General features: G+C 35.7%; 4 protein-coding genes across 7 annotated transcripts; 2 read left to right on the top strand and 2 right to left on the bottom strand.

The window, feature by feature from the left end:
- Nucleotides 1-4,063: 4,063 nt before the first annotated feature.
- LOC108568668 (probable multidrug resistance-associated protein lethal(2)03659) lies at nucleotides 4,064-9,573 on the top strand. The gene is made up of 15 exons (XM_017929874.1): nucleotides 4,064-4,143; nucleotides 4,214-4,540; nucleotides 4,601-4,808; nucleotides 5,245-5,464; nucleotides 5,521-5,677; nucleotides 5,737-6,347; nucleotides 6,418-6,953; nucleotides 7,191-7,357; nucleotides 7,404-7,583; nucleotides 7,640-7,787; nucleotides 7,846-7,996; nucleotides 8,053-8,444; nucleotides 8,503-8,793; nucleotides 8,866-8,983; nucleotides 9,038-9,573. The coding sequence occupies exons 1-15, from the start codon at nucleotides 4,064-4,066 to the stop codon at nucleotides 9,571-9,573; spliced, it is 4,122 nt and encodes a 1,373-aa protein (XP_017785363.1).
- A 1,951-nt stretch (nucleotides 9,574-11,524) lies between these two features.
- LOC108568713 (TATA box-binding protein-like protein 1) lies at nucleotides 11,525-19,827 on the bottom strand. Its single transcript, XM_017929949.1, has 4 exons — nucleotides 19,267-19,827; nucleotides 15,038-15,700; nucleotides 14,825-14,919; nucleotides 11,525-12,510 (listed from the first exon to the last, which is right to left on the bottom strand). The coding sequence occupies exons 2-4, from the start codon at nucleotides 15,616-15,618 to the stop codon at nucleotides 12,284-12,286; spliced, it is 903 nt and encodes a 300-aa protein (XP_017785438.1). The 5' UTR covers nucleotides 15,619-15,700; nucleotides 19,267-19,827; the 3' UTR covers nucleotides 11,525-12,283.
- A 653-nt stretch (nucleotides 19,828-20,480) lies between these two features.
- Nucleotides 20,481-20,888, top strand: LOC108568676. The gene has a single exon (XM_017929881.1). It carries the CDS (start codon nucleotides 20,575-20,577, stop codon nucleotides 20,812-20,814), a length of 240 nt encoding a protein of 79 aa, XP_017785370.1. The 5' UTR covers nucleotides 20,481-20,574; the 3' UTR covers nucleotides 20,815-20,888.
- A 635-nt stretch (nucleotides 20,889-21,523) lies between these two features.
- LOC108568685 (phosphatidylinositol 4-kinase type 2-alpha) lies at nucleotides 21,524-27,063 on the bottom strand. Of its 4 annotated transcripts, XM_017929899.1 has the most exons (8): nucleotides 26,334-27,063; nucleotides 25,514-25,632; nucleotides 23,697-23,897; nucleotides 23,510-23,641; nucleotides 23,118-23,444; nucleotides 22,613-23,001; nucleotides 22,154-22,234; nucleotides 21,586-21,668 (listed from the first exon to the last, which is right to left on the bottom strand). In XM_017929899.1, exons 1-7 carry the CDS (start codon nucleotides 26,563-26,565, stop codon nucleotides 22,195-22,197), a joined length of 1,440 nt encoding a protein of 479 aa, XP_017785388.1. In that variant the 5' UTR covers nucleotides 26,566-27,063; the 3' UTR covers nucleotides 21,586-21,668; nucleotides 22,154-22,194. The 4 variants fall into 4 exon arrangements, with proteins under 4 accessions (XP_017785387.1, XP_017785389.1, XP_017785390.1 ...); XM_017929898.1 differs by lacking the exon at nucleotides 22,154-22,234 and having other exon boundaries at nucleotides 21,524-21,668; nucleotides 26,334-27,062; XM_017929900.1 differs by lacking the exon at nucleotides 22,154-22,234 and having other exon boundaries at nucleotides 21,524-21,668; nucleotides 23,169-23,444; nucleotides 26,334-27,061.
- Between the last annotated feature and the right edge of the window lie 67 nt (nucleotides 27,064-27,130).

The following is a 27,130-nucleotide window of genomic DNA, read 5'->3' as shown; positions in this document are numbered from 1 at the left end:
TTAAAACTCATAAATGTTACCAACAAAATTAATTAAAAACATCTGCAACTAACGAAACCAAATGTTACAAACGGAATTGAAGCGTTCACAAAAAAAATTACGCAATTGGGCCGCTCCTATTTCGCTTTGTTAACCGGATCAAATTCGAAATTTCCGATTTATTTGCAATGTTTGTTTTATTTTTAAATTTCTTTTTTTCGACGTCGGAAGAATGGTTTTACAACCGGTAGTTCTATTCTATGTAGAAATACGTAACGCGACCTTGGATTAAGTGATGTTTGTGTTCGATAGAATTTAAACATTCGAGCCTATTTTAAGTAATTTTCAGTAAAATTAACGGGTCTATATTGCAAGCCCGACAACCGAAATACCGTCTATCAAAATACCTACGTTTGAAATCCCGACTATATTAAAATCTCGACTGTATCAGAATCTCAACAACCATAATCCCGACAAACCGAAAATTTCTACAATAACATTAAAAAAAAATCTTGGACACCTATGGACTGAGAGTAACGTCATATATCTTACGTCAATTACAAACTTGCAGTCATGCCGTCCTCATCGAGTTAGATTTGTAATTGACGTTTGATATTTGACTTTTCACACAGTCGTCAACGTGTTAATAGTTTATAATTGATTTTGGTAACGCGTCTTAACATCGAGAATACAATGAAATACAAATATTGCAAATCGTCAGGAATTTCAATTAAAAATAATGTCTGCAACAGTAATTGCGTTACATTGAAACAAATGTTAAGTGAATAAAAAACAAGGCTGATTATATGCGATGAGCGCAATTCATGTAATAATACGCTTTCCAAATTGAATAATGGAAAGTTTTGTTTTTCTACCAGAATTTACTTAGATTCGTTCTTTTTTTTCAACAAATAAAGATTTATATTCTTCTAAACCAGTGGTCCCCAACCACCGGTCCATAGATCAAATAGTACCAGGCCGCACAAACCCCCAAATGGAACCGGTTCTCATTGATTTACCCTTCTAGTGAGTTAAAATGTAAAATCACGTCTCTCCCACCCCTCAACGGGCCGCGGTAAAATTATCAAACGTTGACCGGTCCGTGGCAATAAAAAGGTTGGGGAGCACTGGTCTAAACCACTGGGATGTGAGAAATGTTTAAAAATCTAATCAGAATATGGACATACTTTTATTTTATAAATTTGTTTTCTTTTTATGACGGAAGAAGTATTTGGTAACATCACGATTTCAACCTTGGCTCGCAATCACGATTCTAATTCTTATTTTTTTTTTAGAAAATCCAGCACAGTTTTAATTTTAACACGTCGAAAAAGGAATTGCGAAATCGGGTTTATTGTGTGTTAAAAATTATGCATTATTATACAATATTGACCGATGTTAAAACAGTTCCTGTTACCACACGCAATTATTGTTACACGCCATCGAGTCTTCAATTAACCAAGAATTATAACATTGCGTTAAAAGTATGTTTCATTGCATTAATTAAATTAAAGCAATTAAAAGACCGGTTTCGTAATAATACTAATATATCATCTTCTTAATTTCGTTTTTAAAACCCAGAGATGATTAACATTTTTGTTTATCGTGAGTATTTTTATTTACATTTTCGGTGGCTTCAATCATAACTCGATTGACAATATTGAATACACAAAAGATTTTTTAAATTAAGTATTGAATTGAAATCGATTTTCAATTCGAGATTTGTAAATTTTTTTTTGAGTTATGATTTTTTGATTTTGTTCCTAAAAAAACTAGTTAGTTATTTTTCTTTTTTGTTGTCTCTCTATTGAATGATGGATTAAAGCGAGACTCGTTCTTTGTTTTTGGCATTTGACCTAAATACAAAAGAACTACCGCAAAGTGGTTCCATCGTTAACGGCAATGAAAATCGGTTTAAATGAGTTGAGCCTTCGCGACGCTTAAAATCGGCGCACCGTGAAAGCTTATTAAAATCGCAGCGAGTAAATCCAATTAAATAAGTTTTATTATAAAGCAATCTATTAAGATACAAAGAAATACCAAAAACTTACCGGGAAATTAGAAAATAATCCAACATGAATTTTATCAACCGACTTTTTCCTTATTTTTGTTTGTTTTCTGACTTCTGTCAACTGCACAGATCACTTTGATCGCGTTTTCTTTGTTAGTATTGAACAAATGTGTGATACAAATAGTTGGCGGATTTCATGCGATCGATACAAGTCGCGGATGGAAACTGGAGTCGGTGGAAAAAAGTAGTAGGTATGAGTAGTTCTTCGGCAGTGGCCGCGGAACACGCGAAACGCAAGCTGCGGAGGAGAGAGAAAGATTCGAAAATGAATGTTTAATTTTTTTCTATATTTTGTTTTTGTTTGGGGGGAAGCATAAGTCTGGAACGAAGCACCATTTCCGGAACATTAAAAAATAGTTGAATTTTATTTTATTAAGTTTTTTTTTATGTTGTAATATATTGTTGCAATAAATATTATTACTATTTATTAAATTAAACAAATTATTAACATTTCATGCGATTTTAATCATTACTAAAACAGAAAAGTTGAAAAAATCTAATTTTTCTTTAAATTTTCAAAATGATTAAAATAAATCTTGAAATTGTCTAAATTATTTTAGATACACAAAACAAATTACAGTAAAACCTATTTTTTGTGCGGTAGTAGGGACCGTATAAAAAAAATCGAAATTTACATATACCGCATAAAAAAGAACGCACAAAAACAGGTTCTACTGAATATCAAGCAAATTGAATTTTTTAAAGAAAATTTTCTAAATTTAAAATTATAAAAATATCTATATCATTTTTAATAATATATTTAATAAAAAATTATTTATTTAAGAGAAATAACAAAATACTTGATTTTTGCATAATTCAAATTTAATTTTAACGTTTAATCTAGAAAACTGACGGTAAATTTGTAAATAATTAATAATTAATGTTAAATATAAATAATTTCAAACGAATTGTTTATTGTTATATATGTAATTATATAAATATATATGAAATTGAATAGAAATGTAATATTATTTTTGTTTTTACATAAATACTTTATTATTTATAATTTTTAAAAATGGTTTCTCTCCATATATCAATTGTATATTTGAGGTAGGCTACCCAATAAACATTGTTTATAATCTTATTGAAATGAAATATTAATTACCGGAAAAGGAATAGATACAATGCCAAAGAAATTTTTATCAATAATAATTGATATAAATCCTTTTTTTATAAAATATTTATTAGTCGACTCACTCATATTGAAATAATTGATTAATTATTTTACCGTAATTATCAAACAATTATCAATTTTAATCTTTTGTTTGCACTATACAAAATGTTTACTCATATTACCAATTGATGATTTTGAATGTTATATTTAGATTTAAAATAAGTGTTTAAAAGCTGTGATAAATTTTATAAAATGATTCATTTCTACTTTTACAATTAACGATTAAAATAATATCAAATAATTCCAATATTTTCTAATTTAGACATTTTGTAATTTCTTAAATGCATGATTTTAAAAAAATAAAGTTAAATAATATAATAATAATAATTTTTTAGTTGCAACCAAAAGGCTATCGACCTAAGTCTTTCCGCCCAGAGACACAAAAAGATAAATTGTCACAATAAATCATACAAAAGAAATGCATTCTGAAAAAAAAGTAAGACGTACATATTTAAATAATATTTTTAGGTATATTTTCTGTTAGGATATATGGGAAAATGATTTAAAAAATCATTCGCAATTTTTTATTTCTTTTTAACTTATAAATTATAAGAAGTGTTGTGAATCATCAACAACAAGTAGTAAATTTCTAAAATAAATTATACTGTTTATACATTTAAAAACTATTTATGTAGCTGATTCGCAACAGTATGCATTTAAGGGTTAATATGTTTGCTTATTCATTTAATTTTTAGACTATGGTTTTAGTAAATGTAGTTTTTCAATTGGGAAATGAAAAGTAATGTAAATCAAAGAATGCTTGAGTGCGTGTCAGATATATGTCACGTGCGTGAAGAGGCGATGCAAAATTAGAATTTTTGAGGGATTATAATTAAAAAATGAAGGGAATCTCGGGGACGGATATGAGGCCGGAGAATCCGGCCAAGGATTCCAACTGGCTGAGCATCGCGACTTTCTGGTAATCCTATTACATTATAATATACATCTTCGCATCAGGACTGAATGAGCGAATTCTTCATCTGCTTCAGGTACTCTATAAAGATATTCAAAACAGGAAGGAAGAGGGACTTCGAGGAGGAAGATTTGACAAAGCCGCTGGAAAATCACAAATCAGCGAGGCTAGGTGACAGACTGTCGAAGGAGTGGTGTAGGCAGGTGGACAAGGCGGCGCGATCGAAGCGCCGGAAACGGAAGCCGAGTTTCCTGCGTGCGGTAGTGAGATCCTTCGGCTGCGAAATTGCTTGGTACGGCTTAGCTCTTGCCTTTATGGAGCTAGGAGCTCGCATCTTCCAACCACTCTTCGTCGGTCTAATTATTCGATCGTTGAGCATTGAGAACAAGAGGAACAACAACACGTAAATCAGATCTTCAATCTCATTTTTATCTCGTTTGCACGTAGATTTATCGGCTTGCAGGGACTCCAATCCAAAATATTTCACGAGACTTATCTACTACTGGGACAAAGATCAACCTAAGATCGAACTGGACGAGGTTTTGCTCTTCGCTTTGGGATCTTGCATGTGCAGCATGGTTGCAGTTTTGGTACAGCATCCGGTTTTCTGTTTGCTAAATTTCGTTGGGATGAAAATCAGGATAGCTGTCTGCTCACTTCTCTACAGAAAGGTACACATTTCATTTGAAATGATTTATTAATATTACTTATCCACAAAATACTTTGCTTAATGCTCTTAAACTGTCAAATACCTGATGGAAATAATCATTCATTCAAATATTCTATGTATTTTTATCAAATATTTATTATAAAAATTAATCAAGTAATCATAGTTTGCGAATGAAAAACAGATGCGCAAAGTCTTCCTACAGTTGTCATCAGGATCATTTATAACTATTCAGAGCAAAATTACACTTATTTTTCCTTTGTTATGAAGAAGATTATGAAAGTTAATGTAAATTGTAAATATATGAAAATATTTAGTGTAATGTTTTGAACGTAGAGAGTTTGTCAACATTTGTTCTTCATTACGTAAAGCTTGTTTTGCTATTATAGTAAAAACCTTTCAGTATACATATAATTTAAGGATAATGGATTATGTTGTAGGTGTTACGTCTGGATACGACCCAATTGACTGGACAGATGATAGGAAACGTGATTAACATTCTGTCGACGGACGTGAACCGTTTCGAGCAACTTCACTTCATCCATTACCTCTGGCTTGGACCGGCCACCGTAGCCGCTTCCCTCTACTTTTTGTACAAGGAAATCAACATAGCCTGTTTCCTTGGAATGTGTCCGGTGATGTTTTGCATCCCTCTGCAAGGTAAATACGTACTTACGTACCTCGTTTGGAGCATATCTCATCGATTCTGTTTGAAGGTATTTTCGGTATTCTCACCAAGTACATCCGAATAGAGACTGCGGTGCGCACGGATCGGAGAGTTCAGGTGATGAACGAACTGATTCAGGGCATTCGCGTCATCAAGATGTACGCGTGGGAGTACGCATTCAGCAAATCTCTGGACAAAACAAGAAAGTGGTTTGCTGAACGTTGCGCGATTGGGCTTTCGTTTCTAACGGAATTTGTTTTTGCAGACACGAGATGCGATCTCTGATCAAGGCGTCCGTCATTAAAGGCGTAATGATGTCGCTGATCCTGTTCACGACGCGTTCAGGTCACTTCTTCTCCGTCTTCACCTTTGTGACCCTGTTCAACGGCAATCTGAACATCGAGCAGATCTTCTTTATCGTGTCGTTTTACCAGATCCTTAGGATGACGATGACAGTGTATTATCCGCAGGGCGTTGGGCACGTTGCCGAAATGCATGTGGCCATCATTAGGATAACCGATTTCCTGCAGTTGAAGGAGACGTACATATCTAATCCGGAGCCGATGGATGCGGACTGGCTAAACAAGAGGGACCTCTACAGAAACTACGAGCTCTATTATAACACGCGCTTCTCCGTCTCGTCGGCCCGAGGCATCAGTATCAAGAATGCCAGCCTCAAATACGGCAAGTTGACCGTCCTCAGGAACATTAACCTGGAGGTGGTGCCAGGCATCCTCACCGCGATCATTGGCCCCGTCGGCTCCGGAAAGTCTTGTGTCCTGCACATCATTATGAGTGAGCTGGTGCCATTTGAGGGCACCGTCCACGCAGAGGGCACCATCTCCTATGCCAGTCAAGATCCATTTCTCTTCGCAGGTAAACCTAACAAGAACCCAGCAATTTCGGGTAGTAACCACACCATATTATGTGGATTTTATAAATTTAGGATCAATTAGGCAGAACATCCTTTTCGGACAGTCCTTTGATAGACGAAAATACTACAATGTTGTCAGATGCTGCGCGCTCTCTAGGGACTTTACGCTTTTGCCATACGGTGATAAGACCATAGTTGGAGAGAAGGGCATATCGTTGAGCGGCGGTCAAAGGGCGCGCATCAATCTGGCAAGGTCGATGTACCGGGAAGCGGACATCTACCTTCTCGACGATCCCCTTTCAGCCGTCGACACCAGCGTAGGCCGACACATTTTTGATGAATGCATAAATGGATTCCTAAAGGACAAGATCGTCGTGTTGAACACTCACCAGTTGCAGTACCTCAAGAACGTCGAGCAGATCGTTTACCTGGACGACAACGGCCGGATATTAGTGAAGGGGACATACACGGAGGTATTCAGCGTTGTCAAAGACTTGGAAAAACTGGTGGCCAACCAGGAGGAAGAAGCTGAAATTCCTGAGTTGAAGAAAGACGTACGCCAATCGTCGTCCATTGTGGCAAAAAGCGTCGCCTCCGGGCTGATACCGGTATTTGGTGTAATTTATGATACAAATATACAAGGTACACCAGTGCGTTTATGAGAGGAGTACGATTCATATACTTTTAAGAATACGTGACGTGCATATTTTTTATAAACCATTACAGTCAAGAACATCATGCGAGAAAAATGACGAAAATAGAACGGTTGTCCAGTGTACTCTATATATTTATATCATGGATGTATCAATTCGTATCAACTTTGATTGAACTTTTTTATATTTCAGAACATGAAGGAATTCCGTGAAATGCGAGGTCAGGGTGCCGTCGGCTGCGACGTCCTTGCCGCTTACCATAAGTCCAGTGGTCCTTGCTGCTTAACGTTCATCCTGTATATTCTCTTTCTGTTGGCTCAAGTTGCTGCAAGCGTTTTCGACTACTTCATCACCATTTGGTATTTTCTTATTTTTGTTAAAAATCTTTATACAATGAATTTACAGGTCAAAAGTGGAGGATGGTTTATTCTATGGTGAACCTTCGGCAGCGTTACCTGATGTATTCAAGGATTGCAATCGATATAAGTGTATAATCATGTGTGCAGCGGCGATAGCCGCGACAACATTTATATCGCTCTTCCGGTCGTTTTATTTTTACACAATGTGCATGAGAGCATCCGTTGCGTATGAGTTTCTATGTTTTAAGCTAGAAACACTTTATAGAGGGTTTTATTTTTTAGGCTACACAATTCCATGTTCAACAGCGTTACCAGGGCCAATCTGAGGTTTTTCACTTTAAATGCGTCTGGTAGGATTCTGAATCGCTTCTCCAAGGATATGTGCGCCGTCGACGAGATGATGCCCTACGCCATGGTAGATACCTATCAAGTAAAGATACATTTATCATGCTTAAAATGATGAACCTTATTAACATTGATTCGTGTAGATTCTGTTGAATTTCGTTGGGGTGATCGGTCTACTATGCTTCATCAATGTGTGGCTATTGCTCTTCACGCTCTTCGTCTGTTTTATATTCTACGTGATCCGAAAATTCTACCTGAGATGCAGCTGCAGCTTAAAGCGGCTAGACGGAATCGGTTTGATTGTTTCAACTGCGTTGGCAATTTCGTAGGTGATTGATTCTGTTCCGCAGCAAAAAGTCCGGTGTTTCAACATGTGAACGCCACGCTGCAAGGGTTAATGGTGATTCGATCGCACGGAAACGAAATGCTACTCGTCGAGGAGTTCGACAAGTTTCAGGACATGCACACGAGCGCCTCCTTCATGTTCATGGGTGTGTCAAGGGCGTTCGGCTACATCCTCGACCTCATCACCGTCGTCTACACTGGCATGATCATATATTACTTCATCCTGATAGACAACGCTGATGGGGCGAATATCGCACTCATTCTCTCGCAATGCATCGGTCTCACAGGTATCTTCCAATGGGGCATGCGACAATCGGCCGAGTTTGAAACGCAACTGACCGCAGTAGAGAGGGTGCTGGAATTCACCAAGATCGAGCCCGAACCACCACTGGAATCAGTAAGCTACCACTTGTTTGATTAATAAAACTGGAACTACTATATTGGTTTAATTGCAGATTCCTGAAAATAAACCCCATTCGTTCTGGCCGACGGAAGGCGCCGTAGAATTTAAAAACGTCTTCATGAAATACTGCTTAACGGAGCAACCGGTGCTGAGAAATATGAGCCTTAGCATTGAACCCCAGGAGAAGGTGGGCATTGTTGGGAGGACGGGAGCTGGAAAGTCGTCAATGATCGGGGCTCTCTTTCGACTAGCATACATCGAAGGCAAGATCATAATAGATGGTGTGGATACCGGAAAAATTGGATTGCACGATCTCAGAAAGAAGCTGTCCATAATACCGCAAGTGAGATAAAAGACGTTCTGAATCAAATTGGAAGATTTTGTAGATTGGTATGCTCTTGTATTGCCTTTTCAGGAACCGGTTATATTCTCTGGATCGTTACGGTACAATCTGGACCCGTTCCAAGAGTACCCCGACGTTATCTTGATGTCCGCTCTACTAGATGTGGACATCAAGCTGACGGAGAACCCAAGTAGGTAATGAGCGACCAAAGGGAGTTCCTTCCAATCTGTGCTGGCATTTTCAGAATGCCTGGACGAGTACATGTCTGAGGGAGGGGTCAACCTGAGCGTCGGCTCGAGGCAACTCGTGTGTCTCGCACGAGCCATAGTCAGAAACAACAAGATCCTCATTCTCGACGAGGCCACGGCAAACGTGGATCTGCAGACGGATAACATCATCCAGCAAACTATCAGGCACAAGTTCTCCGCATGCACGGTTCTTACCATCGCCCATCGACTCAACACCATAATGGATTCTGACAAAGTGATGGTGATGGACGCCGGTCAAATCATCGAGTACAACCATCCGTTGATCCTTATGCAGGACAAGAATAGCATTTTTAGCGAACTGATCGCAAAGACCGGTCATCAAAACGTCGAACGCTTCTACCAGATCGCTAAAGAGGCTAGCTGCACATCTTTCGATTATTTTCCAAACCTTTTACGTTTATTTTATTACAGTCTTACGATGCTAAATACAAGGATGGCATTCTTCAGAAGAAGAAGGTCGATTCGGAGGACTTTAATCCACCTGAGGATGATTCTGGAGAAGATTAGCTGAATAATATTAATTAACTATAGCTTTTATCACGTTATTAATCTATTCTATTATAAAATAAAACTAAAATCAAACTTTATCCATTTTAAGATCACCCAACCAGCAGACTCGAGTACTTTTGGTTGCAGCATCAAAGCCTAGCCTCGTCTCTTTTCGTGAAAACGATTGGGGAAAATGGGATAAATAGAACAATCGAAGAGCAAGAAAACGCGTACGCACTAGTTAGTCTGTTTATTAATTCAATAAAAGGATGAATCGAACTAAAAAGTAGAAATAAATACATACTAAATATGGCGCGTTTACCGCGCCCAAAAAGACAAATCGGGGAGTGGCGCCCGAAGAGCCCGCTCTCAACGGAAGAAAAGAATCGTATAAATTCTCCATAGAATACACAATAATACCCAACAATAATCGATTGGAGATAGAAAAGAAAAACACAAAAACATATTTTTTTTCCTCATATTAAATTATGATACAACTTAGTTCATTTTTTATTACTTATTACTGACTTTTCTTTATAAGGCTTAACGAGAATTGCTTTAGTTATTCAATGTTCATTTTTCTTTTTCTTTTTTTTGCTTTTTTTTACACATTTTTCTTTATCAATACATACACATTTATATGATCATTCTTTAGATTTATTATTTAAACATTCAGCGTATACCTAAAATTATGTCTAAATTAATCTCGCTTGACTTGTACACAGTTCCGGGGATGGGAATAAACAATGATTTAAAAAAAAAACAAAAAAAACTAATAGTAAACAGGTGAATTTCAGTAAAACTACGAATCGCGAAAGAAATAATTATAATATAGTAATAATAATAATAAATTGACTCGAAAAATAGGCCCTGGTTTTCCATTCCGTGAGGAAACGAAAATCGAATAAAACTTAAAACAGTCGACTACTAGTAGAACAAAGAGATATATATGTACAGAAAATAAAAATATTACATAATAATAATAATTACAACAAAACAACGCTTTTTTGCTTTCGCTTCATTATTGGTTAAATGATTAGTGTTACGATTAGGCAGTCGATTGGGTTGGATTTGCCGATGCGCGCAATTCCGAAAGTTATTCATCAGTTTTCTAAACACTATAATTATATTAATACGGATGAGAGGAGGGGTGGGGGCAGGGGTTTGGGTTTGGCGATTAACAACAATGGAATTGGAATTAAAGGATATCATATATTATTATTATTAGGCCAGAAGAATTCGGGGAGACGGCGGCACGACAAAGATGTTTTTCTTTCTTCATTTGTTGAATACGCTGTGGTTTCCATGCGATTTAGGAAGATGAATAGTTAAATTAGCGCGACTAATAAAATAACTTAATCTGTAACTCAGTCTGTAACGTTAATAGTAGAATGAGATGGGAACAAAGAGGATAAAGTTTTTGGAGGGCTGAAGAGAATCGACTAAATAAATAAGTATATAAATATCGAAGCGACGAGTTCTCTCCGCCCCTTCGAGTGTTGAGGTGAACGGGGGGCGATGGGTAGTATTGAAAACAGACAAAAAGAGGTGGTCTCAGTCGAGAAAATATACGAAATTAGCAAACAAACGAAAAAATAATAAACAAAACAAAAGAGTTGTTTAAATAAGAAATTGAGAGAGAGCGAGATTGAGAATAAGAGCGAAACGAAAAATAATAACTTAATTTATTGCGTATTGCTAATTCTACTAAATTTAAATATATGAACATGGAGGATTAATGATAATCAATAATTAGTAATAATCATAATATATATATATATAAAAAAAAACGCACGCACACCATCCTTGCAGACTCATTCTACGCACTAAAAATCCATCCCTCTCGGTACATATACTACATTTGAATCGTTCGATCCATTAAATTAAATAAAGTTACTAATACGACGATAGTTTGATTCATTCATTCATTCACATGGGATTTATGTGTGTAAAAATGTGTTTTTCTTGTGCAAAGATGCAGGTGTGTGTGTGTATACTAATTTATTCGCGTTTCAGGAGAAAGATAATAAAACATAATATAGATCACAAATATACATACTACAGCTTTGGTAATAAGAATAATAATAATAAGTATATTTTTTTTTAAATAAAAATTTGTTGGTTCAGCTTAACCCTCCCCTTGTAGTCGTCCGTTTTCCCTCCAAAAAGGAAAACGTGAAGAAAAGTTTGAGAGACAGATGGAGAGGAATTGGCGCGAGGGGAGATGAGAAGATTGAGTAATGTAACCAACGTCTAGTTTTTGCTTTTCATCCATCCTCTCTCTCTCTCTCTTAAGTTTCTTCCATCACTAATATAATTGCTTTGCTCGATCACTTCTACAAAGAAACACAACAAACACACAAACCTCGTATATAAATAATTCATAAAGTTTGCTGATTTTGTTTGTTTTTTGTTGTTTTTTTTTTGGTCTCACAACTACTATTAATAAAATTAGGTGGCAATTTCGAAAATCCGCCAAACAGTTTTTCTTTTGTTCTCTTATTTTCATTCTTCGAATACCCTCCACTCTATCTCTCTCTCTACTCATAAACGCTCCGCTTTGTTACGTAAACTATATGCACTATATAAAGTTACTACTGTTTTTCTTTTAGTTTTGTTGTTTTGTGTATGTATGTGTCTGTGTGCATTATTTTGCTTTGCTTTTGTTTCGTTAGATACATGTATGTATGAATGTAAATAACACACGGGACGTTCTAACATCATAACATTGACTAATCAATCTCTGAGTCACATCCTCCGCCCCTTCGCACATAAACTTCCGTACACATTTGTTCCGTGACCAACTTCTTCGTCGTCGTCGCCGTAGGCTCTTCGTCCACCTGATTGTGCTTCCGTCTCTTCAGGGATTGAAGTTCGTCGTGCGTTCGTTCTTTGCGGAAGTCGTAGACGAGCGGGAAGATATGCTCGATGGCTGCTTGCACGTGATCCACGCTCGGCGCTGAAAAACAAAACAAAAACACGATCAGAAACAATTGACTTAAGTCTCAGAAAATGAACAAAACAATGAAAAAATACTTTTATCCAAATGTTTCAAGATTTCACTCTGAATATAAATGTCATGTTACCGCCAACGCAGCCTCTTATCTAATCCCACTGTTATAAACTAACAATATTACTTTATAACAACCAATCTCTAAATTGTTTATTTTAAATTTTTAAAAAAAATACACTTATATAACCGATGTTACAAAGTTACAATCGATATAGATCAATGTAATTGAATTTTATAGTATAAGAAAATTTTTGAAAAGCACTTTTGAGTAGATATAATCATCAAAATCTGATTGTAATCTTGTAAATAAGCAACGAATTCGCATGACTCGTAGAGATTTAAAACTAAATCTTAAGAGCGAAAACTTGTACCTTGTTATTCAAACTAACTACGTTGTTATTTAGATAAATATTGCATATTTTCATCGGGCAGCGAATAGTTAAAAAAAATAAACATTAAAAAACTGGACAAATGTTTAATAATATTAAATTTGCATCACCCTGTCGAATGTACCTTATGTTAACTTCTGTATACATTTCAAATGGTTTACTCTATTCTGAAGTTTATAATAATATTTATGATTATATTGAAATTATCACAACTATTCAACATTCAGTAGAGCAGAAATTAGCACATGAATGTGTTTAAATGAAGCAAACGTTTAAATAATAACAAAACCCTCACAATGCATCAAGAATTAAAATAAATATTAACAATAATACCAATCAATATCCACGTCTTACGAGAATAACACTATTTTGTGCTATTCTACAGAATCATTCACTCAACGATAATGATTTGATAAACAACGTTGTTCAGTCTCTCCCGAAAACTCTTCTTACAAAAAAGCCAAGCCAATAATTCACACAAAATGGAATTACCTAACCGAGATTATGTCAAAAGTTAATCAAAACATTAGCGATAAGTTCTCTCCTCGCTCTCTCTATCATCGTCTTTTTAGTGCTTCATCGGCAAATGGAAACTTTAATGCGCGACACACACCCTTATGATGATAATCCATAACCGAAATAGTTTTCCGCGCTTACAACTTGAACTTTGAGTTGCATTTCCTTTACAAAATTGATAATTTCCTACAGATGACAAACAGGATGTTTAGACTGTTACTCCTTAAATGATAAACGTCTGCTTTAGGAAAAACAATATCCAATGGAAAAGCTTGTTTTCAACATAACGCAAAGCTCCTTCAAGTCCAATCGATTTTCCTGCAGATGACAGTTTAATAAAACGAAGGATTTCCATTAGAAATATATAATGAAATTTGTCAGTGTGGAAGACACTACTTTGCACGGTTTTCCGAACCGATTAAAGATATCTTTCTTCCCAAACAGACAAATTCGATTAAACTGTTTTTGCTTCTTCACGTTATATAGTATTATTTATATGGTTTTGAAAGGTTAATCAGTTAAAAGGAGATATTATCTTCATGTATTAATACTAAACCAAAACTATAGCATTAATAATTACGGCTTCAACTAGAAACGATATTTTAAACTATTCACTGCAACTAATGGAACAACTAAAAAAACATCCAATTTACAGAATCGGTACATAAATCATCATAAAAACATATTTAAATTAATAATAAAACGGTTAAATTCATACTATTTTAAGTCGCTAAAATGTAAGGAAAATGTTTTATAAATGGTATGTCTCAATGTCAGCTGTTTGGTGAAGTAGTAGTAGTCCAAAAATGGCTGCCTGTGTCTATGTAAAGAGGGTTTTAACTAGTTTAACAAAAAGATGGAACTGATGGACTTGAATAAGAAATTACAATGAGGATGTAGATAACAATCTTTTGATATCATTTAAAACTGTCCATAGTTCAAAATCTAGTTTCACAAATCGTGTGGAAATTATTCAAATTTAATTTAGAAATTAGATGTTGAAATTATTGTTGTCTGTAAAACAGTGTGTTGTGAATGAGCTCAGCGTCGCAAAGCTCTTATTTATTCGAGACATGTCCACGTTTGGAATCAAGACCTTATTACCAGATTAAATTGAAGATACGACCTTATTGGATGCTGTACTATGAGGAGGAGGAAGAGTTTAATAAAACTCTCACGAACTGATTTTGCAGGAGATACGAAACAGAAAAAAAACCAATTCGACAATTTGATATGGAAAATGTAGCGGGATAAATCTCCCGCTCTGCTTCTATGTTTCTCTCGGTTTCTATAGTGGCGTTGTCATGGGAGATTGGTGGAAATGAATTATCGATTTGCACGTGTACTCGACATACCTGTGACTGTGATACTTCCCGTTGAGAATATTTTGAGTGTTGCTTTGGGTTGCTTTAGTTTGTACGTGAGACCAGGATGCAGTTCGGGTTCATACCTGAAAAATGCAAATAAATAAAATTGAAACGATCGATTCCATTTGATTATTGTTATTATTATTGCTGGAAGATGATCAAGCAAATTGCAATTGTTGCTTGTAAACAGAATTTACTTACTCGGCGTTTCGGTGCTGCTTCGCGAACGTGTTAATTTTGATGCCGAAGGGCATGCAACACGTCCCCAGAACGTTGACCACCCTGTAATTGTTGAAGCGCACGTTGAAGCCGAGCTTCTGGAGACAACGCGCGAATCTCCGCGCCGCGATCTTCGCTTGGATCTCGCTGGTAGCTCCCGTGCACGTCACCTTCCCCGAAGACCAGATGCTCGCCGTCGTGTACGGCCTGCGGATCTTCATAGTGATCATGCCGTTTTCCTTGCGGTACTCCACGTTCGTGCCGTTCAGCGCAATCTCGCGCAAGTTCAGATGACACCTCACACTAAAACTACACACCACATTGTTGATCACAATGTCTATTTCCGGTTCGTCGGTCTGTTGTTGCTCTTGCACCAACTCCTCCTGGTACTCCTGCTGCAAGTCTATCTCTCCTCCGGCCTGTAGGCCATGCTCCCCCGAACCGACGGCGCATCCTGTGTTCACGACGTCCGAGTATCCGGTCAGCGTCTGCAGGTCCTGCACCAAACCGTTCCCATTGGACAACGATTTTATGCCATTCTTTTGAATAGCTGTAGCCATCATTCGGAACCGGCTTCACGTCACTGTCTCACCTCTCCGGATTCACCGAGCACACACGCACACCCCTTTGCTATGGCACCACACCCTGGAAATAAACCAAATAATTAATTAATTTTGTTCAATATAAATGACTACACGCTGACACCTTGTTAATTAATTAACAAGAAGAAGAATAGAAGAACAGTTAATCACACTGTCAGCATTCAAATGACAAACACCAAGGACACTCATGAATTTTATTTAGGAATCATTCAAACCTAACGAATAGACCAATAATAGCTTCCGGTTACATACGGTTGCATAACATACAATTTTAAATTACCAACAGGTTAACTAAGGTAATTAGTAGATAAACAGCATATATGGTTGCATATACAAAACACGTGTCTCACCAACTTTAAAGATATTATTCTAATAAACTTTTACAGAAATACGAACGATTCCACTACATATGTTTTTCAAACTTAAAACAATCTGTAAACATTTGGATTCGATTTTGCAGAAATCACTATTAAACTAAATTTGATTACACCAAATTCTATATTTCAGACATTAAATTAGATTTATGAAATCAAATATTGTACAAATATTAACATTTACTAATAATGTAAAAAAGATGCAGAAAAAAATAATGTATTCATATGTTTGTATACATTATAACTGTTGACAAGGAATCAATTGTGAATATTTTTAAAACATCAGTTTAAATTAAATTAGTATTTAAATCGTGTCTTCCGTTTATTATTCCAGAAGTACTGACACGTCCGATTAGACTCATTATAATACCTTAGATGGAAACTTATACAATATATCAATTGAAAAAAAAATTGTGCACTTTTGTTCTAATCATAGATTAAACGTCAATAATTTCAATACAAACAAAAAAAAATAACAATTAGTGTAATCAGTATCCAATGTAGACAACATTCTATTATAAATGATATCCGAATTGTGAATGAGTAATTACTAATGTAACAAATAAATTATAAAAATCAATAAAGATCTGTTTATTGTTATCAAATAATATTAATAAACGTATTTCTGTTCATATACGTGCATAAATACATACAAAGGGCTATTGACCTCAGTATTTCCGCCCATTATTATCATTAAAGTTGATGCATTGCAAACTGCAAGAAATTTGGATAAACAAACAAGAGAATTGCGAACATCTGTTTTCCGGCAGATACTAGCATCCAATGTTGGAACACGTAGATTATTTATAATCGCACGCCCTTTGGAACCCTCTCGATTTGGTAATCAAGAAAACGGCACGTTTCAAAACAAAACCTAGGTGTTTGCGCGAGAGAGCTAATAATTGTTAAGTTACAGAAAGTGCGCGAAAAGATTCCTACATCAAGAATTTTAAAACATGATATAATCAATTACAAATTATGTATAGATTTTAAGATTTTAAAACGAAAACCGTAGGTTGAAATGTGATTTATATGTCTTAGTCAAAATAGCAACTGATTCGATCTCCGGAATAGTATAAGAAAGTTAAGGCCACAATAACCACATGGGTAGGTAGAGTTCCTTTCTTTCTTTTGGGCTTTAAAGCTGCAAAGATCATAAACTTGAAAACCCAAAATTTACCTGCCTTCTGAAAGAAATTCGAGAAAACTCAAAGATAGGATAACCTTCCTTATCAGGTATATATACAAAGTGATCCCTCACAGATAATGAAACTCGTACCTGCGTAACACATTTAAAAATGAAACTAATTGACAAATGCGCTAATTCAAGTTTAAAAAACAAAAGAAACCGCAAACACTTAGTCATGTTGATTTGTAGCGGTTTGTTTTCATTCATATCTAAACAACCAAACTCATAAATGATTAATAATTAAATAAACGATAAAACTATTGGTTCTAAGTACGCAAATGTTATAATCCAGATCAATAGTTAGTACAAAATTATGTAAAAAGATTTATCGTCTTAAGAGTTTCAGCCAATTTACAATAATTCCATTGAAGTTCACATATATTTGCAATCCACGCCTATCTCAATCTCAGTAGCTCAGTTTTGCAGAAGCCGAAACAAAAATCAATCGCCGAACGTTTATATAAAAAGCAAAATAACTTTTGGACTGAATAATAAATATTAATTATGCAGAGCACAAAATAAATATTAACAAGTAAATATTAACAGTGAAAATCGCATTTTATTAAAAATCAACAACAATGGAAACAGAAAAATAAACATTCGATTTTCTACAAATAAACATAATTTAAAATGGTGTTTTTAAGAAAGCAAAGAGAGTATTACTTAAAACTCGTAAACAAATATATTGGCATGGTTCGAAGCTTACGAATGATAAACATTGCCGAAGATACTAATAACTACCGTAACAACAGATGCATTCACATAACACAAGCAACTCTTGAATCTAAAACATATCACTAATCATTGTTTTCTTGGCATAAATAGTTCTTAGTTATAAAATTATTGTTTAAAAATAAACAACTATAATTGAAAATAACGTATTCTTATAACTATTTGTATGTTAATTTATCATGGATACTTCTTGTAGTGATAATCAATATACCAAATGACAAATGGCTAAGGTATCAACAACATAAGCATTTATGAAATGACTAAAGCAAGTTGAGACAGCTGCCTAAGTTGACTCACCTAAAATAATCAATGAAACAGTGTAAACTTTGAAGCATTAGTAAACTAAGATCAACTGATCTAATTCGGTGAGTTTATGTTCAAAATTAAATATTAAATGAAACATGTCACCTCGCATTTGCAGAGATTCGTGAAGATGATCGAATCCAGAGTATTTTTAGATGAAAAGAAAAAAAAACTAACTTCGCATGACTCAAATCCTCTTTAACCTAAAACACTTCTGACACACAAACGTAACTTGCAACTAATGGCAGTTAGCAACCTGAACTACAATGACACCTATCCTGAAACGAATAACGAAGTGCATTTTTACCTTAAACATCAGAGTGGGAAAAATAGGGCACAAAATGTGAATCACGCAATGCGCTGCAATTGCAGAAACAGTCATTTATTGTAGAAAAAAAAAATTGTACAATTAAAATAAGCGTTTAGGATATTTCTATTTGCTGAATAGATGTTTCAGCTAAATAGATGTGCGCCTATATATTTTTTGTTGTTTGCAAGTGTATTAACCTCGCTTTGTCAGCCTCCTTCCTTCTCGGAAGGCCCGCAGATTCTATAACTGAAAGTCTTCTTCACGTTTAACCTAAAATAGGGAGGGAAACCATAACAAATACGTAAATAGAACGGTCGGTTGGGGGGTAAAAGGGGGAGCTCTAAGCATGGGGTGTGTTCCCGGAATCCGGTATTCCAGAAACAAAGGACAAACAACCTCCCCTGGCCTACGTCGATTTCGCAACTCCGAAACAAAATTGGCGTATCGAGGAGGGAATTTCTTCTCTATTTTTTTTTTGTTGCTACATGTCTTGCTATTTGCAAGCACACAATTTTTCCATGGTTCTACGGGTCTCTGCACAGGACCGCGCGAGTGTGCAATACATATATGTATGCGCGCGTGTGTGTGTATTCTTAATGTGTGCATGCCTATATGTATGTGCGTGTACGTATGGTAGTGTATGTGTGTAATTTTCAGGCGGTGCTGAAAATGATGGATAGGAGAGGCGTTCGAAGACTTACTATATGGTGCTGTCGTTCAGCGCGACTTGCTCCGCTTCCTCCTTAGTCCTTCCTTCGTTCTTTAGGGCGTTGAGAGCGCGTGTCCTGTTTTTGTTCTCCTCTTTCTTGCCGTTTCTTCTTCTTTTTGTTACCAATTAGCGAGTGGCATCGGTGCGAGAAAACTGGGGCCACTCTCGTGAACGACGGTGCGTGTCCTTCTCACAGGATACTTCAGGACCTCCTTTTCATCACTTCGTTGCGGTGAGATGAAACATACACACACACACGAACGGCACTCACTCTCTTCACTGCGGAAACGCGTATTCGACGGTCGCACACGGCGGACGAAACTGAGCAACTCTTCGATGTCTGAGCCACTATCTCTCACCGCTCTGAGCTGAGCCGCAAAACGCCAGATAGGATCCGTCGACAGGGGCACCACACTTTCCAACCTTCTTTTCCAGATCCAGAATAACAAAAAAAAAACTAACAAAAAATTACCAAATATTTCGAAATGCGAAAACCCTTACTCTTCAGAGAAGGTTGCACCAATACAAACAATTTCTAGCACAGCTTTACTCCTCGACATCTCTAACGGGCCTATATATATCAGCACTACAATTTTCAAGGTTGGCACCAAATTGTAAGGTCAGTGCATACTTTTCAGAATCAAATAATGATGGCGCTGTTTTATTAAAATCAAATCATTTATTCATCATAAAAAATACTATTTCTTTTTGAGGTACAACTACTATATACATATCTTATCCATAAACATTTTAGTATTGTAAATAACAAAATTATATATGAATAAAAATAAAAAAAATCATTCATTAAAATACGCTAAATAATTATAAATTAACATATTGGTCAACTGATTATTATTACTTACTGAAGAAGATTATTATTTACATCTACGAAAATAAACGAATAATCCCTTGCAGTAGTTGAATTTTTATTATTGTATTAAGGTTTTATTTTGAATTTTCATTTCAATATTATTATTACTTTAAACAAATTAATATTGCAAATTTATTTTAAAATAAATATATTAATTTTATTGTATAAACATATAAAATTCAATTAATTTGTAAAAATTACCGCAATTTTAAGGCAACTAATGACATCTCATGATAGTAAACATTTTTTAAATTTACAATCATACTTGACGGAGTGAGTCAAACGAAAAGCACTAGCAATTTCAGCGTTGGCAACGTCCCGAACTTGCAACGTCAAAATATTAAATCTTACATAACCAAAAAAAAAGGGTTTCTGCCATTATTTTTTAACAACTTTCGAGGGGTAGTTTTTTTCGAAATTTCTGCGATAATGTCCGGTGCCGTGCAGAGCCGTGGTTTGGTCGCCCTGTTCAAGAGGGGTTGGAACGAGATTCCCGAGGTCATCGGCAGTACCTTCATGGGTATAATCGGTATCGGCCTGAGTATGGGTGGCCTCTACACCTACTACAAGAAGGACGGCGACTATAACAAATACAAACTGGAATACACCGTTATCAGGCACGATGACCCATTGGCCAACAGACTACAAAAAGTTACCCGGACTGTCTAGATTTGTTGTTATTGTTGAGCCAGCAATGTAGGGATTTCTTGTAAATTATTAAATAAATGTATAAATTACAAAGACTGAACAGTTCACTTAAACAAAACCCTTCTGTAGAAGAAATTTATCCCCTCAATTAATTATTATTTTTTAAATGTATTGCTGGCAGTTGTAAAGAATAATTTTTAAATAAACATTAAACAATGCAACAATAATTGGAAGATTTCCAATAGATATTGTCCTGAGAAATCAAAGTAATTGATGTTTTTAAAATTTTCATATAGAAACAAATAGATTTCATTTTTTTTTTGTTTAATTTTATTTAAATTTTTGTATATAATTATTTATAATAATCGTTTTCCTCTTACAAATCAATAAGTCTTACAAAATTAATTCAGCGATCTTAAAATAATGAATTATAGTAACAATTACAAATTTGGTTTCTTCATCATTTCCATCTTTTTCAATTATAGAAATAAATATTACGAAAGTAATGAAATAATAATTGCAACAATATAATGTTAAAAAGTTGTTTAAAAGAAAAAAAAAAGGTAGATGAGTGGGGAAGAAACAAAAAAAAATATAGAGAAATAAAAACGGTTTTGACTACTTAGTTAATTATACGAAAGTAAAGATTGTTGTTGCTGCGGTTTCTTTTCCTTCATTGTTTCTTTGTTGTTTTTCCTTGCGATAGATTATTTACAGATTTGTTTTTACGTTTTGTTTTTGTTTCTTGGTACGTTGTTGGTTCGTCTTTCTACGGAAAGAACGAAACTTAATGTTAACACCACGAGAAGAACGGGCTTTTATCTTGGAAGCGTTGCGTGAAGTTGAAAAACCTGGAGGTGTGTTGACCCTGCGACCTGAAATCGGAAAAAAACATGTTGTTTTTAGTAGGTGTTTGGTTATTTGGCGTTTAATGACTCGAAAAAGAAGGTAATAAAATTATAAGTTGATCGGAGGGATGTGTGAGAGGAATGAGTTGAAGGTTAGCAGCACAAGTAACACTGATTGGAGATCGTGCAATGGTCATATAAATAACGAGATTTAAAAATATATCGGATGTTTCATATGGAAATTTAGCTCGCAAATTTATTATTTTCAAAATACTGTTTTCATTCAATTTGTGCAAATTATATACACTTTTAATAGATTAAATTTTAAAAGGAAATTACCAATTACAAATGTATTTCTCTACATTGCAAGTGTTTTGTTCGAGTAATAGAATATAAGCATATAAACAAGAAGTTGAGGTTGATTGAAAAATTTGAAGACATGATAAACTGAAACTCGTTTATGAAAAAGTAAGAAAAATGCAGTTACGTCTATAAGAGAAATAAATACTTACAGTTTGTTACACTATCTTTCTCGCATTTCCATTCCTGCTTATTAATGGATTTCTTGCGAGCCACTTTCGGAGAGGATAGTTCTAAATTTACGCACACAGTTATTTCCATTGTATTTCGCAACTTGTTAAATTCAATCATTGCAAAAAAGCTTTATGTATGGCCATTGGAAATATGATCACTTATCATTGTTTTGGTGCATATTTTGAATTTGGAAGATTTTTAAATTTCGAGTGCGGTAACGTTTAGGAAAATATATTCTAGTCTCATTGAAAAGAAATATATGATTTTACGATAAGAAAATCATTGTTTAAGGGAAATGCTAATTATGTGCAAATGTAGAATTGTACCAATGGTAGAGCAGTTATGTTTTTTTTTTTAAATTGTGATTGCTTCAATTAACGGATAAGCATTAAAATCGTTGCCAAATATTTGTAAATAAATATATGGGATGTACGTACTTTTCAACGACGACTGCCGGCATCTGCACGAGCTGCACCGGCGATTTACCATCTCGGAGTGCCTGTGTAAGATTCAGGATTTGTCCCCGCATGACGGACATCTGACGTTCGAACAGTCCCTTGTCGAATCCCTTGTCCTGCTTGAAGAGAAGATGCAGATCGTCGCAGAGATCCTGTACGAAATTCATGTCACCAAGATGAGGCAGCACCAGGTCGCGGATCTCTCTGCTGAAGGGCACCTTCGCCTGCGGAAGCCACGCCCAATGGTAGGGATAGCCACGCCAGCTATCCGGATGTTTGTACGGAAAGGCCAGGCCGTTGTCGATGGCGGCTATCCGGATTTGTGGAAGCTGAACCAGATTCCAATCGGTCGTATCAACCAAATCCACCTGAAAACCGAGAAACGATAATGTAATAAAAAAGAACGTCTTGCAGACCGACTCCGGTTCCGCTGTCCCGAGACTGTCTTATGACCAAGAGTTGATTGCTGTTACTGCGTATTTACATGTCGAGAGATGTTCTTTAGAGATCCGTTGGTGTTACCGTGGAGACCGACCTGAGTGGCGACGGCTCCTCCACGAACAGCTCCTGTTGTTGCGGCTCCGCCCCCGTTGTTTGTGGTGGTTGTCACGATCTGCGGCTGATCGTACTTGATCAACCAATTGTCGTTTCCTCTATCGGTGTTGCGGATGATGTAGTCTAGCACGACGAGCCGCTCGAATTGAAGCTGGAATTTTTGCGCCATCCACGCCGGCAGAGGCTCCGCCTCGAACCGTCTCAGCCAATGGTCGGCATCTTTGAATCCATCCACGTATACTTGAAACGATCCGCTCTGTGCAAAAAGAAATAAAGGGTTCAGTTACTCCAAAATTAATGAAAATACTAGTCTTGAAATACCTTGGGCGGTAAGCCTATCCTGTTGAATCTTAAACCAACATTAGGGAACTGCTCCATGATTGATCGTTTAATGCGTGCTTTCTGTCTATCTATCCGTGGATAGTTGAACGTCTCCGACACCAGTTTCACCACCTGCGAAGACAATTTGAACTATAACAACAATGAACAAATCTAGAGAATGACTAACCCTAGTTTTCGGCACGATGTTCAAATCTAGCTTGGTGTCGACCAGAGAGGCGGCCGCTTCTGAGAGGTATCCCTGATTTGGTATAAGGCAGGACCGGCCGAAACAGCACGGACAGCACAACTTGTGCATCCATTTGGTCCATTTCGGGTTCAACCGGCCATAGGGTTCCTCGTCTTTCGGTTTGAACACGCCTATAATTTTCTTGAAACAAAACCAAAACCAATAGACTAAGTTAATATAAGACCCTATCACACTAAGAACAAAAAGATAATTTAAAGAGCATTGCAACAAACTACGCCCCTTGAGATTTATCTAAACCATCGCAAGGAATTTATTAATAAAAAAATATTATTAAAAAATAGAATTAGAATCTTAATAGAGTATTTGTTATATTTCTGATCTCGTGATGCATTGTTTTTATCTAAGATTATCCTCAAAATGATCCAAGTTGGCTTAATGCCAAATTTGAAAATACACTAAATCAAAATGTAAGTAACGATTATTGCTCAACATTCTATTGTCTTGAAAAAATCCAACTTACAAAATACTGCAACTTAAATACTTCCACTATAAATTACATAATTGAAAACAGTTGAAAGTCCTCTAATGGAAATAACATACACAGCTGTAAATGCAATAAAGAATAGATAATTATTCTATTCATTGCAAGTGTTGAAATACATGAATCATGAAAATTTATAATTTTCAATTTGGTTTACATTATATAAACTTAAGTTTTACTCAATGAATAATTATATGAGCAAAATCAGTTAATTTCTTGAAAATAAATAGATTCGTAATGTTAGTTATCATAAAAACAAAAACAAATTAGTCATAATGATGTGATGCAATTGACACATCATTTATATTACATACACAACTACAGTCCGACATAAATAAGACTTAAACATGCCAAATAGATAAAATCTACTAAAAATGGGTAGAATTTGCATTATCATATTTGCATACGATTGTCAAATGAAATAAAATGTCATTATCGGAGGTAAAAATATTTGTTTTTTTTTAACGCACTCTGTCCAAATTCGAATTGAAAAGCAAACAACTCTAAACTTGAAAATAATAATCATTCGAATTATAATTCAAATGAATGAGAGTTACATTCAAAAAATGACAAAATTAGAATAGATGTTGAATATTTTAAATTAGAATAAATAAATAATCACTTTATGGTGTTAGATTTAATTTTGAAACATGCGATCGTAACAACTATTATACTACGCAGTGTGCATGTGCGAAGGAATCCAAACGTTGCATTTAAGAGGCTTGAAAATGCACCGTCCCCTATATTCCTTCCGATTCATCAATTGATTTCAGTCGTGTACGCCTTGATATTGGTATTCTACAGCGTCTCCATGGTATAAAATCATCGAGATTTGAAGACGTGTCGTGGTTTTACAGGCGACTAATCAACTACAGTTAAAAACTATCAGCAACGTGATAACAGTGACCTACAATTTTCAGGAAACCTAAACATATAGACGTGGCAATTGCAGCACATAAGAAATACAGAAAGCTGCAATCATTTGCGCTAATTGCGATTCGCTATTAACTATTAAAAACAATGTATCTGTCAATACTCAATTTGTTAAGTGACAATCGCTTAGACGATTCTGACATTTGAGAATGTTAATATTGATATTCGATATCTTGCTACACAAACAAGTTAGAAGCAAATAGAATTATTATTATTATTAGTAATGATTACAAAGTGGAGACGTGGCCAGATCAAAGTTGAGAACAAATGAAATTTGATCCAGTAAAAAGAAAACACAAATAAATAAATGAGCGAAACTTACGGCTTCTGGATTTTTCACGAAGTACGACCCGCTCGACCCCTGCGATATCCTCTCGGGGTAAATGCCATTGTCTATGGCGGTTTCTGCGTTCGATACGAGGTCATTGAAGAGGGGATCATCTGCAATTGATAAAAAATAAATGTATAACAAATGTATTAATGTAACATGGATTCGATGAGTCGTGTAGTCCAATCTAACTTGACCTCGTCGCTTCAACCCAAGAAAGATAAGTATTCGATACGAAAGACAAACAAGACTCGGTCATTCATATATAAACAGAATTAAAAACAAACTATGTAATTATGGACCTTTAAAGGTGTTGCTTGGCAATATTTCAAATTCCATATGTAGAGCAGAAGGCACACAGCCACATAAGCAATTCACGTCAATAACACATGTTTCCAACAGTTTATTGGAGAAACGTGCACAATAGTTGCCGGCTCGACTCGAACTGTATGTGCAAAACGAAACACGAAAAATAACAAGAGCACACAGGTAGCCTTAATTATGCAACTGATAAAAACAGCGCTATTCCTACAATTCACGGTGCTTTTTGTACACACCACACACTCACATACAAAGATTGTGACAAAAATATTGATTTTACTAAATTAAATAAGATTGAATCTAATTACGTGATTATCGTCTTTCCTTTAACGCACATAAATAAGTAAGTTTGTTTCAACATGACAAGTATAAAAATAGAAACAATGAAAGTTCAAAATTAAAACAGAAAAATAAAAACAACAAGTTTACATAGTAAACAAATGTCACTCACAGCGACAGTTCAGAAAATGAAAGAGAATAATGGTTAACTGACCTGGGAAATGGTTATATGTGACATCTATGGTGCCAAGTAGGGGCTGGGATTCCCTATTGATACCAGGCGAGTCTGGCACAGGCTCAAATGTAACATCAGGCACTAGCCTGATGTCATCTGAGGAAGAACCATCAGACTCCTCATCAGCTCTCAAGGCACTTGTACAATGTACCTGGCAATCCACTGTTGTGCTCACCAGAATAGGCACAATCTCTGCATCAGTTGCACTCATCACAGTAACATCCACGATCACAGCCACTCAGAAAGATTGCAATAACAACAACTGTGCAACAATAACATTTAACTTTAGGAAAACAGAACCTGCTTCGCGTTTCAATCCTATCTAGATATGTACTATAAATTATCACATTGACTCATTCCTCTCTTTCAATCTCTTTATTACTCTCAATGGTTCTATCTCTCTGCCCCAAGTTTTTTTGGTAATTGAATTGTAGTAGCTAATTGGTAAATAGTAGAATTATTATCACTGGTTTTGGGGCTTGGACTGAGGAGCATCTCTTGGACGATTGCACGAACACCCCTATGGTTCACGAGCGCGCAAACATCTTGCGATTGGACTAGAATTTGGATTATCCTTTTCGAGATTTATCGCACGTACTGAGGGATAGAGATTACAAAATTAAATCCCTGCGATAATACTCTCGGCGCTCTGCGATCTCTCACTTTTGACAGGTGTCAGATGACAATGATATTGGAACCAATAGGAACAAAAAATACACACACAGACCAACACATACACAAAGCCCACTTGACATGCAGGGTTGCCAACATGCGGA

Source organism: Nicrophorus vespilloides, unplaced genomic scaffold, assembly GCF_001412225.1.
Source record: "Nicrophorus vespilloides isolate i.1.1-1 unplaced genomic scaffold, Nicve_v1.0, whole genome shotgun sequence".
In the NCBI taxonomy this organism is placed as follows: domain Eukaryota; kingdom Metazoa; phylum Arthropoda; class Insecta; order Coleoptera; family Silphidae; genus Nicrophorus; species Nicrophorus vespilloides.
The sequence above is the reverse complement of the archived record's forward strand: the minus strand, read 5'-3'. Positions and strand labels throughout refer to the sequence as shown.